This window comes from Dreissena polymorpha, chromosome 4 (assembly GCF_020536995.1).
Source record: "Dreissena polymorpha isolate Duluth1 chromosome 4, UMN_Dpol_1.0, whole genome shotgun sequence".
Taxonomy (NCBI): Eukaryota; Metazoa; Mollusca; class Bivalvia; order Myida; family Dreissenidae; genus Dreissena; species Dreissena polymorpha.
The window spans coordinates 103589358-103608823 of NC_068358.1; the positions used below are offsets into that span (position 1 = coordinate 103589358).

At 35.5% G+C, this 19466-nt stretch overlaps 1 protein-coding gene across 3 annotated transcripts in view; it reads right to left on the reverse strand.

Moving 5' to 3' along the window:
* The window catches only part of LOC127877142 (ras association domain-containing protein 1-like), a 60952-nt gene extending 48060 nt beyond the window's left edge, over positions 1-12892 (reverse strand). For 2 of the 3 annotated variants that reach the window (XR_008048260.1, XM_052422787.1), the window contains exon 1: positions 1892-1969. Coding sequence is in view for 1 of the 3 variants with exons in the window: in XM_052422788.1 (XP_052278748.1) it covers positions 12490-12856 (367 nt within the window). In the remaining 2 variants the exon portion in view is untranslated. Of the gene's footprint in view, positions 1-1891; positions 1970-12489 lie in introns of those variants that run through there. The other variant, XM_052422788.1, reaches the window with a different exon arrangement.
* Between the last annotated feature and the right edge of the window lie 6574 nt (positions 12893-19466).

Here is a 19466-nt window from a genome sequence, read left to right on the forward strand (position 1 = left end):
CACAAAATTTAACCATATATTCAAAGTTACTAAGTCAAAAAAGGGCCATAATTCCGTTAAAATGACATCCAGAGTTATGCAACTTGTCCTTTTACTGTACCCTTATGATAGTTTGCGAGTGTTCCAAGTATGAAAGCAATATCTATGATACTTTAGGGGTAAAGTGGACCAAAACACAAAACTTAACCAAACTTTCAATTTTCTAAGTATAAAGGGCCCATAATTCCGTCCAAATGCCAGTCAGAGTTACATAACTTTGCCTGCACAGTCCCCTTACGATATTTAATAAGTGTTGCAAGTATGAAAGCAATAGCTTTGATACTGTAGGAATAAAGTGGACCTAAACACAAAACATAACCAAATTTTCAATTTTCTAAGTATAAAAAGGGCACATAATTCTGTCAAAATGCCAGTCAGAGTTACATTACTTTGCCTCCACATTCCCCTTATGATAGTTAGTAAGTGTTGCAAGTATGAAAGCAATAGCTTTGATACTTAAGGAATAAAATGGACCTAAACACAAAACTGAACCAAAATTTTCAATTTTCTAAGTATAAAAAGGGCACATAATACTGTCAAAATGCAAGCCAGAGTTATCTAACTTTGCCTGCCCAGTCCCCTCATGATAGTAAGTAAGTGTACCAAGTTTGAATGCAATAGCATTGATACTTTTTGAAAAAAGTGGACCTAAACGCAAAACTTAACCAAATTTTCAATTTTCTAAGTATAAAAAGGGCACATAATTCAGTCAAAATGCACGCCAGAGTTATCTAACTTTGCCTGCCCAGTCCCCTCATGATAGTAAGTAAGTGTACCAAGTTTGAATGCAATAGCATTGATACTTTGTGAGAAAAGTGGACCTAAACGCAAAACTTAACCGGACGCCGACGCCGATGCAGACGCCGATGCCAAGGTGATGACAATAGCTCATAATTTTTTTTCAAAAAATAGATGAGCTAATAAATGATTGCATTTTAAGTCTGGGCTTACATGACCTGCTTGGAACAGAAATTAAATGAAACTGAATTAATCTTTAATAATTGACCTCATTCAGTTAGCTAGACATAAATTTCAGTAGAATCAACATAAAGAACAAACACTTTTTGTAAAATGTAACATAATTTGGAGAATTAATTACAAGCCAAACCCCTGTTGGCAAGCCAGGTGCTAAGAAATATTAACATTTAAAACTGAACTTTGAATGGTATTTCTAAAGCACAATACAATGTGTTTGAGCCATCAGTGAATAGACAAGACCAATATTTTGCCAAAGTAATATGATAAATATGATACATATATCCAACCCAAACAAAATTGGGCATTAATGAATTAAATTTAAGGTAATTTAATAGTACCATGTGCTATTCAATACATCCATACATTTTTGTTTATGCATTTGCATAAACCTAACAAAGGAAGGTTAAATAAATGTGAACTTAAATATGTTTCTACTTACGCGGTACAAAAATAGCAATAAACATTGCCTTAAAGAAATTAATCATATTTCATATTTTACCAGGCACATGATGGAAAATCATTGACCACAAAACTGTCTATAAACATTCATAACAGCAAGTTAATATTTTAACTAAATTAGCCATAAACATTCAAATTAAATGAAATAGTTGTATATAATTTCAAAAATCGTTAAAAACAATCTCAAAACAGATTAATGCCAATTCTTCCAACAAATGCTTCAGTCTCACAGCTTAAAAACAATCATCAAACTGCATTTTAACACTGGCAGTCTGCTTGAAAATCAGTATTTATAATCATCGAGCAAATAAATATATCTCTTGAAAAAGATCTACTCAATTCATAACAGCTTTAACTTTTTAACACTCAAAAGTCTGCTTCTTAAACACTTCCGCATGTATATATTCAATAATACCATTTATCATATCAACATATCCACTTCCAACCTTGTATACATTTAACACAAATGTTTCAAGTGTAAATGTTTACAGTCTAATTTAAAACTGTCACCCGGCTTATCAAAAACAACCTTATCATTTTGTGAACTTTAAAGTGCACTTTATAAAGCCATGATTCACACAACAACCATTGAATTCAAGTAAGGTACACACCTACAAATAATAATCAGTTTAAAGAACCTCAATACTCCATTCAGTATGATATACATGATCCACACCTTGGTCTAGCACATACAGTATTAATGTGAAACAAACAATCACATAAACACACCAAACATCAATCATACATCCATCTATAATGATACTACACTATAAATAGTTTTTTTGCAATGGATCTTATAGCCAACAAGGTTTATGACCGAATAGTCAAACAAGCTGTGTTTTAAATGAACACCAAACATGACAACTAGGCTGTTAACATCTAGCCATAAAGGGAGACAAATCTCATTGGAAGTGAGAGCACTGAACTGCGACTAATGACCGGTTCAATACTTATTCCAGGGTTCAGGTCAATGAACATGGTATTATACATTACCTTAATATGCAATTATTGGGGCATACAATTATGCAACTCTGTACTACCTAACTGTGACAACAACTATGTTTTCTCTTTTATAGTCCATCATTTATGTAACTGTAAAGAACTATTACATACACGCTGTACTATTTATATACCATGTATATACCATGTATATACCTGTTTTCTGTTTCATATCGTCAAAACATTAAAGTGTATGACAGACATGACTGTCATTTTGGCAAAGGTAACAATTATTGTCATAACTGATCACATCCCTCACCTGTCAGTTGTTTACAAAACTGGCTGTAAACTAACAGTAGCAATAGACAGTGGGTGTTGTATTTATGTCAAATATGTGTGGGAATAGGGCACAACTATTGACCACTTGAAATACAATTTATCTTTAATTGATCTTGCAAAATCACTGATGGATCACCCATATTTGCCTCACCATGAAAGGGTAATTGTTCTTCGCATAACTGATCATAATATACAGTAAAGTAAATGGTTCTCCAAAATTGATAAATATTTATGCGGTGGACAATTTGAGTTTTTTCTAGGGTGTTAACAAGCTATTTCATCAATTTTACCTAGTGACCAAGTTTTTAACCTAATGTTGTGAAACATCGTTAGACGATACCGGGCCAGACAAGACGTGGACTAGGCCAAACTGGAAGTGTTGTCGAGAGCTGCCCAGACTAGCATGGGAATAACACAACCACGAGACGCCGCGAAAGCAACTTGCTAATTTCACTGTATTTTACCCAGAATAAATCATCTTATTATTAACGTATAAAGGACTTGAGTTGTATTATTAAGTAGAAACACTTAATTGGCGACGAGGCATTAAAGGATTCATTTAAAAAACGTAATAAATTAAGGATAAATTTAGGAACTTCGTCTCGGGAAACTTTTCATATTTTGGAGAGAAACACAAGGAGGAAGGACTTGTGAGTTCCAGAAGGTCGTGTGGAGCGGGCCATCCAGTGTGGACAAAGAACGGGGATTCACTTTCCGAGGACGTCTTCACTGGAAGGGCAAGAAGGAAGGTTCTACTGGGGTTTTGGTATACCCCCGAAGGACACAGAACGACGACACCAGGCTGTTAAGTCGGGGATTTAGTGCAACTAAACCCGAACGAGTCTACACTGAGAAGAGGAAACAACCGGGGAGGTTCTTCCAGAAATCCCTAAATTTACAAATACCCATTAGATTTCATTGTTTCAATTAATTGTTGCATTAATTGTTTCAAAATACGTGGTTTATTGCATTTTTGTATTCTTTTGCAATTGGGGCGGGGTTTATAGTAAATTTTGGGCTAAAAAGGGGAGGTAATCTTTGTTTACAATTTGATAGTTCTTTGTTTGACATCAAGGGGAGTAATCTTGTTTGTTTACCTTTTGATGACCATTGGGGCAGAACTGTAATCATTTTTGTGAACAAATTTGGTTAATTTGGGCCGATTTTAGTGGGTCGGTCGGGTTATGCCAAACAAAAGAATTTTTAAGGATGGCCTGGATCTTGCTTTATAAAACATCTACATCAAGAGAGGAATCATTATCATTACCCATAACAGATAAAATAATAAAGGGAGGCAACTGCATCTAACATGTTTCTAAACTCTGGTTTAAATATCTCCCATAGAAAATGCATAAGAAGAGTAATTCAAAATCAAAGCACTGAAGGCACTGAAGTTGTTTGCTATTGCATAATCTTAGAAGCAACTCAGTTTTCAAACTTATGTTATAGCTTTTTATATCGCAAGTTTGAAATGAACACAACCCGTTCAAATTTTAAAGGCTCTATAAAGGTTAAGATCGGTAATTATTTACCAATTTTTAAATATTTTTTTCATATTTTATTGATAAAGGTTATCAAAAAACAATATATATATGCTATTGGACATTACCATAAAAAATAAGCAAAACAACTTGTTTTAAGCTCAAAATAAAGTGTCCTCCAAGTCAATTGTGTTTACAAACAATCAGTTCATTTACATCGCTGTTTACCCGGAAAAGAGAAAGTGGAAGTGACTCAGGTCACCAAAAATATAACGATGATTTTTAACGTTTTCCGGTATCACCCACAAAGTAGGTCTCTTCTAAATGGTTAAACGTTTGTAGTGATTTAATAAGTTACTTTCTGCTGGTTAAAAGTTGTTTAAAATAGAATTAAAATTGAATTTTCTTTCGGCTATTTTTAGCATATGTCACCGCTCTGAGGCTACACATCAGATTAGTTGCAAAAATGTAAACATTTCTTCCAATTATGAAACGGATTTATCTTCCATAATTCTTGACAACGTTGTACCTAAGCTGTTTTATTAGCAGTTTTTATGCAAGAGTAACTGAAATCCGGTAAGAATCAGACCAGTTGATATGCATAATAATTGGATTTGTCACCTTTATAGAGCCTTTAAAGAGTGTGTCTTAAAGCACAGGTCGAGATGTGTGTGACTGTTTATCCTAATACTTATGTTATAGAGATAACTTAGACAAAATAACAACAATATGTCTTTTTTTTCACAATTGGTTGCTGCACTGGCAACCATGTTTAGAATTTTGGTTGCCTTGCTAAAGAAAAACAAGCCTATAATTATATACACGTTGTGATATGTGTACTAATACTTTATCTATTTTCTTTAAATTATTGAGAAACAATTTTTCCCACATGACAGACTTTTAATGCAGCATTTAGACCTGTTTTCCCTGTTAGCAGTCAATATGTACAGTTTTCAATGATAAACTAACCAATGTCGTTCCCACAAGCTTTTAAACCTATTATATTGTTTACATAATTATAGGCTGTCTGCTACCAGTGAAATATATACAGACAGCGGTTATCATTCCTAGCCTAGTGAGTTACCGTCCCTAGTATAGCTAAGCACATACTGATTTGCAAAACATGGTCTGTAAATTTAAACGGCCGCTAACGCGACCAACTAATAACCTTTGAGGAACACAGCTTTTTGGAAGTCATTGGGACTAAAAAATAGTTTTTAATATCAAAGTTTGAAGAATTGATGTTCATTGTTATACTACAAAAACATCACAACATCCTTATCATAATTATTAATTCTTAACAATGATAAATGGGTGACATAAATAAACTAGAGCTTTGTCACAAACATGACTCTTTGTCTGTGGAAATAGCAGTCATTTAAACAATCTTTGTACAGGACCCTTATATGATATTACCTACCAAATATAAAATACCTGACCCTTGCTGTTTCAGAACTTATAGAGATTTTAAAAGTTATTTACTCTGTAAGTCTATATAAATCTTTTAAACCCTGAGGCGTGGCCAGTTTTGACCCGAGGGGCATGGTTTGAACAATCTGTAAACGAATCAGCAAAGAAATATTATAGCCAACACATTTTCAAAGACAGATTTTGATTACATGATTGAGAAACAAGAATCAATTATCACTTGTTACAAAATGCTACAAGTTCAAATCATATGCAGATAATGCTGCCAGTTTAATATGTGGAGAGGATTCAAATCGGATTTTTGGGGTAGCTCATGAAATATGCAGAGGAAGCAGTTGTAGCACCCTTAGCCAATTTTTAATAAGAATTTACATAAAACTCAAATCCCTTGTTAAATCGGATACATGGAAATATGCCGAAAAATCACGGTCCCTGAATAAGGGATAGAAAGTTGTTATTTCAACAAATTTTGCCTGGAAAGAGAATTTAGCTATCTGCAAGAAAGCGTTATTTTATTTGACATTATATTTGTGACCCTACAATTTTGAAAACATGAGTAACTGTCTTGAAAAAAGAATTGTTAAATTAATATATCCTTAAATTAGAAATTTGTTAACTAACACAACTGTCAACAGTTTTGAAAATGTAAATAACTGTCTTGAAATAAGTGTTCTAAAATAAATAATTATATATTCTTTAAACAAGGGCTGTTTGTAAAACATGCATGCCCCCCCATATGGGCTGTCAGTTGTAGTGGCAGCCATTGTGTGAATACGTTTTTTGTCACTGTGACCTTGACCTTTGACCTAGTGACCTGAAAAGCAATAGGGGTCATCTGCCAGTCATGATCAATGTACCTATGAAGTTTCATGATCCTAGATGTAAGCATTCTCGAGTTATCATCCAGAAACCATTTTACTGTTTCGAGTCACTGTGACCTTGACCTTTGACCTAGTGACCTGAAAAGCAATAGGGGTCATCTGCCAGTCATGATCAATGTACCTATGAAGTTTCATGATCCTAGGCGTAAGCATTCTTGAGTTATCATCCAGAAACCATTTTACTGTTTTGAGTCACTGTGACCTTGACCTTTGACCTAGTGACCTGAAAAGCAATAGGGGTCATCTGCCAGTCATGATCAATGTACCTATGAAGTTTCATGATCCTAGGCGTAAGCATTCTCGAGTTATCATCCGGAAACCATTTGATGGACGGACCGACAGACGGACCGACAGACGGACCGACCGACCGACACGAGCAAAAATCCTTACCCCCTCTTAAAGGGGAGCATAATAAGCAATTATAATTCTACATTTAATCACCTGCACCCAATTGTATAAACGCTGGTTAAAGTTACCGCTCGGTAGCTTTTAAACCTTGGTAAGTTTGGGGTTATTCAGGTTTAGTAACCGTCAAGGTAACTCGATTGTATAAACACGAAATACCGCAAAGTAACTAAACCGCGCATAGTGGAATTTAACCAACGGTAAATTTAACCAAAACATTCCCACAATGCATTTTCTAATGACGTAATTTTCGCACGAAGTGTCACGCTTCGATTTGGTTAACAAACAAAATAAACAGCGTCATGTATTTTTTTGATCAAATTCATTTACAAATGCTTTTACAATAAAATAAAGTGTACATTTTAACTATGAATTCATCAAATTTTTCAAAATGTTTACGAACATATGTCACAGACCAGGGAAAAAAATATCATGATGTCGGGATTTGTCTCATTTAGCGGAATCCCTGGTGCTTCCAACTGCGAGAGTGCTTGATAAGACGCCTAATTTTCTTGTTTTTTAAATGATGTAACATATTCATGGTCGTCGTAACATGCTAGCCTATTCTTTTAATTTTGCTTATAACCCGTTTTCATATGACTGCGTTATAAAATAATATCTTTCGCCAAAGAACGATGTTTACACATTCAAAGCACAACGCTGAGTATATCTTTAACTTTAAATTACATCCGAAAATCACTCTGTCTGTAGTCCAATAATGCATATTGAAATTGAGAAAAGTGCGAGTCTTTTTGACGATTTATTATAAACGCGACTTATTTCACACGTATATGCACTGTATATTGACGCATTTCAATTGTCAATTTATCACATTTTCCTAATTTCGTGCAAAGCGCATTGTTTATAATCCGTGGATATACTTTTGACATTGTTTGAATGTACAACAAGCCATACAAATATCGCACAATTCATAAATAATCTGCAATATTTGCTTTCCGATTAAATTCATGTTAGGCATAGAGATGTGTAAAGTATAAGATGATAAAAATAGCACCACAGTGGAATTCGGAATGTCCCATTTTTTACACGGGTATTAACAACTCATTTATCTGTTGTGTAATGGAATGTTTTTCATTCTTTGTTTACTTATATATTAAATTATTTTCGTGTACAATAAGGGCATTTACCATAGACAAATAAAACATTGTGTAAGTTTAAACATATGTTTGTATGCAGAAATCTGCAAATGTAACCGAGTTTACCAACGGCTATTATTTGTTAAACTGCTCCGGTTCATTTGAACAGCAGTAATGTAGGTGACGTAGCGTGTGACGAAAAAGAAAGTTTATCAGTTCATAAACTCATTTGAAAATAGTAATAGGGTTGCTTAAGGGTCTTTATTTAACTATGCTAAAATAATTATTAAAGACCCTAGATGCAAAATCGTCAATTATTGAGTTAAATGGATTAGTTATGGATTTTAAAGGATTATTAAAGGTAAGATACTAGTTCGAACGTGTTTTGGTTTTTGTTTGTACTGTTTTCGATAATGATTTTAACATGGGCGCCATTGATGCATCGGATCACACACGGCATATCCATAACATTATATAAAAATCACGTTCTGCACGTCCTTAAATTCGTCGTCCGAAGTCGGAAAACGTATTGCCCTGTAAATTAAGTCAAATAAAGTGTCAGTCGCTGCAATTGTCTGTTTACTTGTCGAAATGTTCAAGGTTGTTGATGGTTAGCTTTTATAATGGCGCGCGACTCGGCCATTCTGTGTAAGTTACCTCTCGGTTACTTGTACTTACCCACCTAGAGAAGCAGGGTATGTTTTAACTGGGTTTTAAACGATCGGTATAACTTACCCAATTTTATACAAACGATTACCGACCCGTAACCAACAAGTTACCGACTTTTAACCGCCGGTATGTGGTTAACCGCCGGTTTAACTGTTTATACAATAGGGTGCTGAATGCAGTCTATGTTACTTCATGGTGAAAATGATGTTTATTTACACCCTTTTCAATATACATGTAAATCTGTAATTTATATAACGGAAACAAGACAGCTCCAGAGCTGGAGCAGTTTTATCCTGAGGACCATGATTTGAACAAACTTGGTAGAAGACCACTATACCATTGTATATGCTAAATATTACAGCTCTTGGTCTTGGTGTCAAGATTGAGAATTTTAAGCAATTTTAATACGTATGTCTATATTAATCATGTGACCCCTAGGTCATGGGCATTTTTACCCCAGGGACATGACTTAAAGGAATTAAGCAGAGCACCACTAGATGACATTATGCACCAAATAATTAATCCCTCCACCTTGTAGTTTTATGATTTTTTTGGAAGTTTTGATTTTTAGACATTTTTTTTATCTGGTGACCTATGAATGCAATGGACTGGAACTTAAAAAGAGCGTCACCCAAGGATTATTTCTGTGGAGTTTTTTCGATTTCTTCAGATTTCAAGGAGTTAAGTAGGAGAAGTAGTACGAAGAAAAAATTAACGCAGCACCTCACACACTGATAGATGACCAGTCCTTTCTAAAATTACATTTATTGCCAGCCAGGAGGTCCTATAATCATGCAGCCTTTGCCGGCCTGGACTGATCATTTCTGTCCCAAAAAGAAAGTGATCATAATTTAAAACAACAAGAGCACCGCATAACGGGTGTCACGCTCGGCTCCGGGTGCAGTTTTAAATAAATGAAAGCTTGTCAGATTTTTTTTTGATTTTTTTGTATTGAGGTCACAGTGACCTTGACCTTTGACCTAGTGACCCCTTAATGGGTGTGGCGTGTAGAACTCATCAAGGTGCATCTACATATGATGTTTCAAAGTTGTAGGTGGAAGCACTATGATTTTAGAGCCAGTGTTCAAAACCTTTACAAAATGTTAAGGTTTTAGCACGACGCAAATGGCGGACGTCAGATAGCGGACTACGAGCTGGCTATGACAATACCTCGGGTTTTCTCCAAAAAACGCCGTGCTAAATATGATATTTTTAATAATACTTTAATATCATTATAATAATAAACTATTGAATATCAATATTCATAAATGTCACTGACAAATAATTAAACTTAATTCTTCTTAATCAAATAATGTACATGTACTTCTGAGAGATTCACTTTATTTATTCCATTGAGAGCAAGTTAATAATTCAATTAAAAAATTAAAATACTTGTTTTAGTGTTGTTGTTTTTTAATAAATGTTATGTTACTCAGTGCCTTCCCCAGGAATTTTTGCAGGCGCCCCGGGGCTGATCGGGGGTGGGTTCGGGAGGGGTGTCCCCTCCCTACGTTGATTTTTTTAAATTTCAATGTCAATTCACGTTCTGTGGTGCGTTATAACTCAAAGAAAAACAGCGTCAAAAGACGTCATTTGGTGCGCTATGACTCTTAAAAAAAATCCCCCAGTCATTTAAAAATATATATTTTTTATATTGTTTAATTGTTTTAAAACTTTTCCGCACAGATAGTAAAATCCCGACTCGAACAATTCACCAATACATCCGTTTCAACCCGACTCTATTACTGTATACTTACTATTTTGCAAGTTTCTATTTATTACCCGATAATCCCGTTTATTCCGTTTTTATCAATCTCTTTCTGGTAAATATTTACGATAAAAGCTTTCAGTTATTTCTTTAACACAAACCTTGCCATTTTTTAAGTGACTATTTATAGATTTGATGAAATATTGCCTCTGAATATGCGTCAATCCCCTGACCTGTTGTGTGCTTGTTACGCTCAATACACGCCATTTGTATGCAATAGACGCGACGTTGTACATGCTGCATAATGTTCGCGCTCTTTTTAATTGAGAAAAAGATTCGACACAAAATAAATTTGCACTGCTAATTTGAAGCAAAAATATTTAACGTTGCGGTAACATTTACATTCGGAAGTGTGTTTCGGATTAAAAACGCGTTAACATCAACTTACGGGAATGGGTTTCGGATTACAAATTTAATTATTCCCATTTGAGATTTCAACAAATATTAACCGTTGCGTTATAAATTCAACGATAATTTGTTTAAACACTTTACGAGTCGAATAAATGTTTTGACGGAACTATGCATGAAATTCACGTTGTCCACGAGGATCACGGCCGGTTGCCATCATCAGTCTTCTAACTATCGATTATCGGACGAAACATTTACAAGTGTGCGTAATTAATTCAAGGAAAATTTGTTAAAGCGCATAACGTGTCGAATAAATGTCAGAAAAACGAGGTGAATCAGTTCTATAAATGGACATGTTGAAATATACATGTACTGGAATTAAATAAATTGTTATCACATAATTGTAACCGGGAGTCATTTGCACAACTTACTCGCTATAATAATTAATTGTTTACCACTTGCAATTAATTTCTCGTATTAATTATGAGTCATAGGTAACACTTGTTTACAGTAAAAAGGTGTGATGATGATGCCCGAAACCGTCTTTAATGTTATGTACTGTACTAATTACCGGTTTTATATTACTCAAATGGTACAACTTCTTGCTAATCAAGCTGCGCTAAACTCTTACTTCATGCCCGACATGAATCAAAAATAATGGTCGATAGTTAACCCCGCCCTCATAAGCATTCGCGTAACCGATTGGACGATGAACTTCACAGTTTGACGACTGAAAAGTTACCAGATACATCATTGTCAGCATTTAAATGACCGTGTAATGTGGCTAGAATAATCGATACGCGTGTCATGCTATTCTCTTATCAGTGGATTATCCATTACCCCATGTGGTGTTTATGGCGATTACTTGTGAAAGTAGGTACCGAGTGCTCTTTTAAAACAGGGAATATTGATACACTGATAGGGAAACCTTGATTTTTTTGGACAATCTCCACTTTCTTTTTCTGAAGAATACACTGATCGGAAAATTTCAAGCACCCCGGGGACTCTGATTTCGAAATTCAAGCGCCCCGGCAAGGGGCGCTTAAATGGCCTGGGGAAGACCCTGGTTACTGTATTGTTACTCCTGTGTTGATGTTGAAAGTTCGTGGTAATTTCACTATGACCTTTGTTTATGCCTTGCTTACGTACGAATTAATCCGATAAAATGGGAACCAAAAGGCACATGGTCATCTTGATTCCCTTTGCAGAATGTACTCATATAGTGATGACGTAGAGTGTAATTGGCTTTGAAGACGCGGCCAAAATCTTCGGATACTTGCGGTATCAGAAAATGAAACCAATGAAAAAGAATTTTACATTATTGCAGTATTCATTAATAATTCGGTAAAGTCTTACTTTAGCCTGGAAACCTTTCTGAAAATAGCTTATAGAATTCCACATTTCGCCATAATTGTAGTACCGGAAACGAGGTTCTGCATAATAAGAATACTTTCTGGATTTTCCAAATTATTATTGGAAAAATCTGAGGACCGACAGTATCCTTAAAGTTCTCCATTATCACTCTGTGCACAGTTGAGATAAATAACAAATAACAAATATTACTGAACCCCAAACATGTAAATGACCAGTCAGTTTTGATCCGGGACTCTGGTATAGTGTCTATACCAGAGAGAGAAAATAAAAGCTGATTCACTTACTATTGCACTTGAGGCACTGTTTGTACGCGCCCCAGATGAAGTCCCCACACTCATCACACCAGGTTGGGTGAGTCAGCTGATGGGCCTGGAAGTCGTGACCTTTTGCTGGGCGCCGCACGATTGTGCCATGCTCGTATTTCTCGTAATCATCATCATCAACCTCGTTCTCAAAGTGGGACATCTCGATGTGCTCACTGTCAGGAATGGTGGCAGCGTCCGAGCCCCGCCGCAGGAAGGGAATGAAGCCAAAAACATTTTTGTAATTCTTCAGTCCGTTCCTGATTGCACCAAATATATCTCCATCTTGGGCACCACTTGGTGAGGTAAGCCCAGGAGGTGGCGCATGCTTTTGCCCAGCTCGCTCCATTGCTCTCCCTGGATTGACAGTCACAAAACTGCTATCAGCTTTGAATTGACAGAGGAAACGAGGCTTCACACATGTCTGATCGAAAGGGGTTCATTCCAGGTTACTGAAGCAAACAAAGTGATTTATTATCATACATGTAATCATACGATTATGTTGCATTTCTGAAAAGTATGGCAAATACACACATTTTAGTACGATTTACAGTACGTCTCGTATAAAACTTTATCTTCAAGCCCAGAAAAGCATGCTCAAGATTGATGCAATATTATCAAATTTTAAAGCAATAGACAAGGGACAAAATTGTCACAAAACCAGGTTTTCATTGTGAAAAAAAAATCTGATAAAGGGAGAAAACTCAAACTGAACTTTTGAAATGAACAAACAAAATTAACCCCCTTTGTAAGTTTGTTTTTTTTAAAAATCTATTTTTAGTCGTGGCGACCTTGACATTGGAGATATTGACATGATTCTTTCGTGCGACACACCGTCCCATGATGGTGAACAAATGTGCCAAATGATTTTAAAATCTCACAACGAATGACATAGTTATGGCCAGGACAAGCTCATTTATGGCCATTTTTGACCTTTGAACTCAAAGTGTGACCTTGACCTTGGAGATATCGACGTAATTATTTCGCGCGACACACCGTCCAATGATGGTGAACAAATGTGCCAAATGATTTTAAAATCTGACAATGAACGACATAGTTATGGCCCGGACAAGCTTGTTCCGCCCGCCTGCCAGCCCGCCAGCCTGCCCGCATTCGCCAATCTAATAACCAGTTTTTTCCTTCGGAAAACCTGGTTAAAAACCTGGTTAAAAATATACAAATTGTATGGAACAAGTAACATAATGATGGCAAATGACAAGCGCTACCATTACTCACATGGATAAACAAGAGCACCGCATAACGGGTGCCACGCTCAACTGCGAAAGCTTGTCAGATTTTATTTTTTTTAGAGGTCACAGTGACCTTGACCTTTGACCTAGTGACCCAAAATGGGTGTGGCGTGTAGAACTCATCAAGGTGCATCTACATATGAAGTTTCAAAGTTGTAGGTTGAAGCACTTTGATTTTAGAGCCAATGTAAAGGTTTTAGCACGACGCCGGCGGACGGCTGACGGCGAGCAGGCTATGACAATACCTCTCCGAAAACAGCCTTGCTAAAAATAACCTAAAAATGCAAAACAAAATCAGATGCAGAAGTTTTTTTAACAGATCTACATAAAATGTTTATTTTATTTTAAGCAAGTATATATGATAATACTAAGAAGCAAAAACTGATTAAAGTGGATTAATAAAGAACTATATTTAAAGTTCAGAAAAAGCAGTACCAGATAATCAACAACATTGAGTTCACCAATAGCTTATTATTTCTGGTCAAAAATTCAATCATGTACATAACCATGTAAACTTTGAGGAATACCTACCATTTAAAGCACAATAACTGACATACAAACAAGAGGGCCTGAAAGGCCCAAAGTCGCGCACCTGAGATAACAAGATATTATTGGGACAAATCTTCTGAGCAAGTTTCACGAGGATCGGAAAATAAATGTGGCCTCTAGAGTGTTTACAAGGTTTTACTATAGCCATATAAGGAAAAATGCCCCGCCCCCTGGCAGCCATGTTTTTAACCAACCGGCATCATTTTTGAACTCCTCCAAGATATTATCTGGATTAATCTTCTGACCAAGTTTCATGAAGATCAGACAGTAAATGTGGCCTCTAGAGTGTTAACAAGATTTTACTACAGCCATATAAGGAAAAATGCCCCGCCCCTTGGAAGCCATTTTTTTCAAGCAAACATAATTATTTTCAAACTCATCCAAGACATCATTGAGACCAATCTTCTGTCCAAATTTCATGAAGATTGGACAATAAATGTGGCCTCTAGAGTGTTAGCAAGGTTTTACTATAGCCATATAAGGAAAAATGCCCCGCCCCTGGTGGCCATGTTTTTAAAGCAACCAAAACCATTTTCGAACTCATCCAAGATATCATTGGGACAACTCTTCTGACCAGGTTTCATGATGATCGGAAAATAAATGTGACCTCTAGAGTGTTAACAAGGTTTTACTATAGCCATATAAGGAAAATAGCCCCGCCCCCGTGGCGGTCATGTTTTTCAACCAACCGGCATCATTTTTGAACTCGTCCAAGATATTATTAGGATGAATCTTCTGACTGAGTTTCATGAAGATCAGACTATAAATGTGGACTCTAGAGTGTTAACAAGATTTTACTATAGCCGTATATAGCCATATAAGGAAAAATGCCACGCCCCTTGGCAGCCATGTTTTAAAAGCAAACGTAACCATTTTCGAACTCATCCAAGATATCATTGAAACCAATCTTCTGACCAAATTTCATGAAGATTGGACAATAAATGTGGCCTCTAGAGAGTTAACAAGGCAAATGTTGATGCCACACACTCACAACGGACGACGGACAAAAAGCGATCACAAAAGCTCACCATGAGCACGTTGTGCTCAGGTGAGCCGAAAAACAAAATGCAACTTATTGATCAAATTCCATAATAAATTACCCAATAAAAGTGGAACTTCCAAGATTTTGTAACAGGGTCTTACATAATATTAATTCTGGCTACTGTAACTTTAAATGTCGCTTTAATGCGACTTTAAAATTATGGACCATCCCCATTAGGTAAATCAACCAGAAATTCCCGAAAAGTTGACAGCTAACACAGACCGGTCTTAAACAGCTTTTAAATGCATTTATTAGCCCAAATCAACCACTTGATCGTAGTGATTGACATTTTTCACATTTAACTGATTTATTCTTTCACAAAATACTATCTTAAACATTTGACATTTATATTTTCTGCTCTAACATATCGAGAAAAACTGCGATGTGAGTCCTGGATGTGACAGACATTTTTTAAATGAGAATCTCACGAGATTTCACGGTCATATGACGTTATTTCTATTTTTAGTAACATACCATGTGCCAAAGTGTTTTCAAATTCAGAATGACATTTCCCGGTATTTTAAATTATTCTTATGCTTGTTTTGTAAACAAATTGCAGTGTAAATACAAACTCAAAGTAAAAATTCTTTAAAATTACCTGATTTACTTTGAAATCAGTCGTTTAATCCTACAGACGTTAATTGTTACTCACATGAAATAATTTTCAGAAAACAAAAGTCATGTTAACAATTTCAGCAAAAAATGGCCAAGGTCAATCCGAAAGTATCCAAATGAAAACTCGTCATGTGACAAATCGATAATGGCGTCAAAATTGTGAATATCAGGCTAATGAGAGTTATTTTCAGGGATCATATTTTTTTCCGTTTTGTCGGTCCGAGACCGATTGGGGTCATGAAAGACCGATTGAAAATTCTAAAGAGTCGGTCTGATTCTGTTTGCTAAAATTCCCATGTCATGAAATCGATTACGCAGTACACATGCTAGCATACCCTAATTACATTCTTATCTCGATTAGGTGTGATAAACCATTCACTGCAGTCTCTAAACCGGTCAGGACCAGTCTATTGCACCTCAACCGACTAGTATCAGCGTATGACCCCAAACAACGAAGATTTGCGCGGTTGTGTATCAGTCAAGCGTGAATAACCCAGTGTCAATATCAATCGATAATTTCACTGGCTTATACCTAGCACACTAATCCGTTCAAAATGTGTGCTCGTCCACGATAAAATCGTGGACAGTTACTTCGGAGATTAAAACCTCGATGTTATCCTCATGGAAATTGTGCATTTCATGCATAATACAGTCAGTAAACTTTCATATAAACAAAGAAGAAAATCGGATATTGTGCAATAATTGTGGGCGGACCTTATACACTGAAAGCACGCGCTGTAACTAAACAATACATGCCGATACATTTTCAAACCAGCGTTATAATCCGGCAATAAATGAATGAAAGTTGCGGTTTTGATTGACAGAACAGCCGAAAGTTATATTAATGGGCGGAACTTCACATAAAATAGTACACAAGAAAAATAATATACATTGTATAAATCTTTAGTAAAAATCGTGCTAGAATCCAAATAATTTGTGTACTTTATTGTTTGTTGTTGAATAACCCACAACCGGAAGTTAAGATGCGTGGTTTTTAGTCACTCGTGCTTCGCACTCGTGATTTAATCCCTACGCATCTTAACTATCGGCCGTGGTTTATTCGACAACAAACTATAACGTACACAAATTGTTTTTCAACTATTTGGTTTTATTATTGCCAGTAGCCAACCTACGCACAAACATTTGTTAGATTCAATGCATGTGGGTAAAACTATTATCGAGTCGACAATTATTTAAAACATCGGTATAGACTTACACAGATTAATAATATTGACAACGATGAAAAGTCAGATAAAACAGTTACCGAAACAACAATGACATAGCTAATGATAAAACCAATTATAAAAAAAACTTGTATGTTCCGTTTAAAAAAATGCTTAAGGCAATTTAACTTGTACATTATTATACCCTCTTCATGAATGGCAAAATCAATGGTATATATTTTAACGTAATTTGTCATAATTTCGGATAAAAATTTTCGGACACTTTTTCCCCATTTAAATCCAGACCGATTGATGTTGCTGGAAAATATGATCCCTGTTTGAAACATTTGAACCTTAAACATGCCCCAATGCAGTAATTTAAATTAATTCACCAATATACATGTAGAAATGTATCCAAAAAAATGAACTGTCTTTGATTTATAGCGTGACATAAATATGTTACGACTCTGGTTGACTTTCAATATGGTACAAGTCTGTCAATACTATATAAACTGTTCGGTGAAATTTCTTTAGCTAACAAAATATATGAAATTAGGCAGGTTTTCCAACTTTTAAAAGCTAGTGGAAGCGCTGACAGCACTTATGGCCACATTATGGTTGAATTTATTTTATTTGAACATAGCTAAAGAAACTTCAGCGTACAGTTTATATAATATTGACAGACCTTTACGCTGAAGCCAACCCCGTATCGAAAGTCAACCAGAGTCATAACATATTTATGTCACCCTATAAATCAAAGAAAGCTCATTTTCTTGGATACATTTCTACATATATTGGTGAATAAATATAAATTCAGGCCTCGACACTAACGGTGGTCCGGGGACCCGAGGCCCCCAGATTTTGGCGAGGACCACCAGTTCTTTCCAGCTAGGTGGTCCTCCGGGAACCCTAAATTTATAGAACCACTTTGCCTTGATTGACCATTTGAATTTTCGAAAGTTGCTCCAATTTTTTAAAAGCGGCGAATAAAAAAAAAGAAGGTAAAATCTTATCCGAAAATGTACTGCGAATCGAAAGCACGCGACTGAGCATTAGCGGCCAGCGTCTGTCAGTTGTAAATATTGATTTTCGACGATGTAAGCGACCTACAGTGCAGAGAGCATATTGAAATCACTGAAGCGTGTAAGTGTTACAAACGGTGTTTTTACTGCCATTGTCAAGTTTTATGGGGGTTATTATCGGATTAATGGCTCATTTATGATATTGAGCAAAAAAAATAAGTAACACTGGGACAAACTGCCACGACGATCAATAATTATAATAATTATTAGGGCCGCTATTTCTTTAATCAAAACCATAGGCGATAGGGCTGGCAAAAGCATTTATTTCTCCACAAAAATACATAAACACTTTTTTCTACAGGTATTTGTGAGCATTTCTGTTTAATAGTTCCATTATTAAAATGACCTTGGAAGGATATAATTTGATTTAGATACCAACAATTTCTGAAATAAAAAGTATATTGTTCACTCGATGTACTATATTCCGGATATGTTAAAATTTGGACATTTAAAGATAGTGACATGTATGTGTTGGTTTGTATTTAATAGTTTGTAAAAAAAAAAATGCTTTATGTTATTTCAGGCAACTAGAATGGATGGTGGTAATTATCTGGGCGTTTCTGTCAGGAAATAGGCGTGAAAAACTATAATTGATCCTGGAAATAATCCACCACTAACAGAAAACGTTTTAACAACAGGAGCTGATGTATGACATGTCCAAATGACCTTCCACCACTAACAGAAAACGTTTTAATAACAGAAGCTGATGTATGACATGTCCAAATGACCATATATAACTGTTTAACAAATTAAGTGAGATCATTTATTTTCTGATGTTTTATATTTCTTTTTCCCTTTCAAATGATGTAAATTGGTGTGATTCTATGTTTAAATAATAAATTTTGAAACATTTAGGCAGCATACTGTTTAATACATTGAAGTCAACATTGTTATATTATTTTGGTTGTTGTTTATCAAGTTGAAAAAAATGTTATTTGTATACAAATAAAGCTTATTAAGACTTATGAAGGTACGTATGACTTATGAAGGTACTTGTTGTTTTTTTATGTAATAATATACTTTTTAAAGTGATAATATAGGCAATGACTTTATTTTAGTCAGGTTTCTTTAAATGATTGTTCTTATTAATAAGGTTGGAATAATCGACAGTTTTCCCGGCGCAAAAAAAGTTGCGACAACTTTTGTTGGGCCAGTGAAATCCCTGAATCCGCGTAATTACCTTTTATTTCTTATAAGTTTATAATAAGAACTTCCGAAACGCTAAGTACTGGCGGCGAACACAGGCACTCGGCATTAG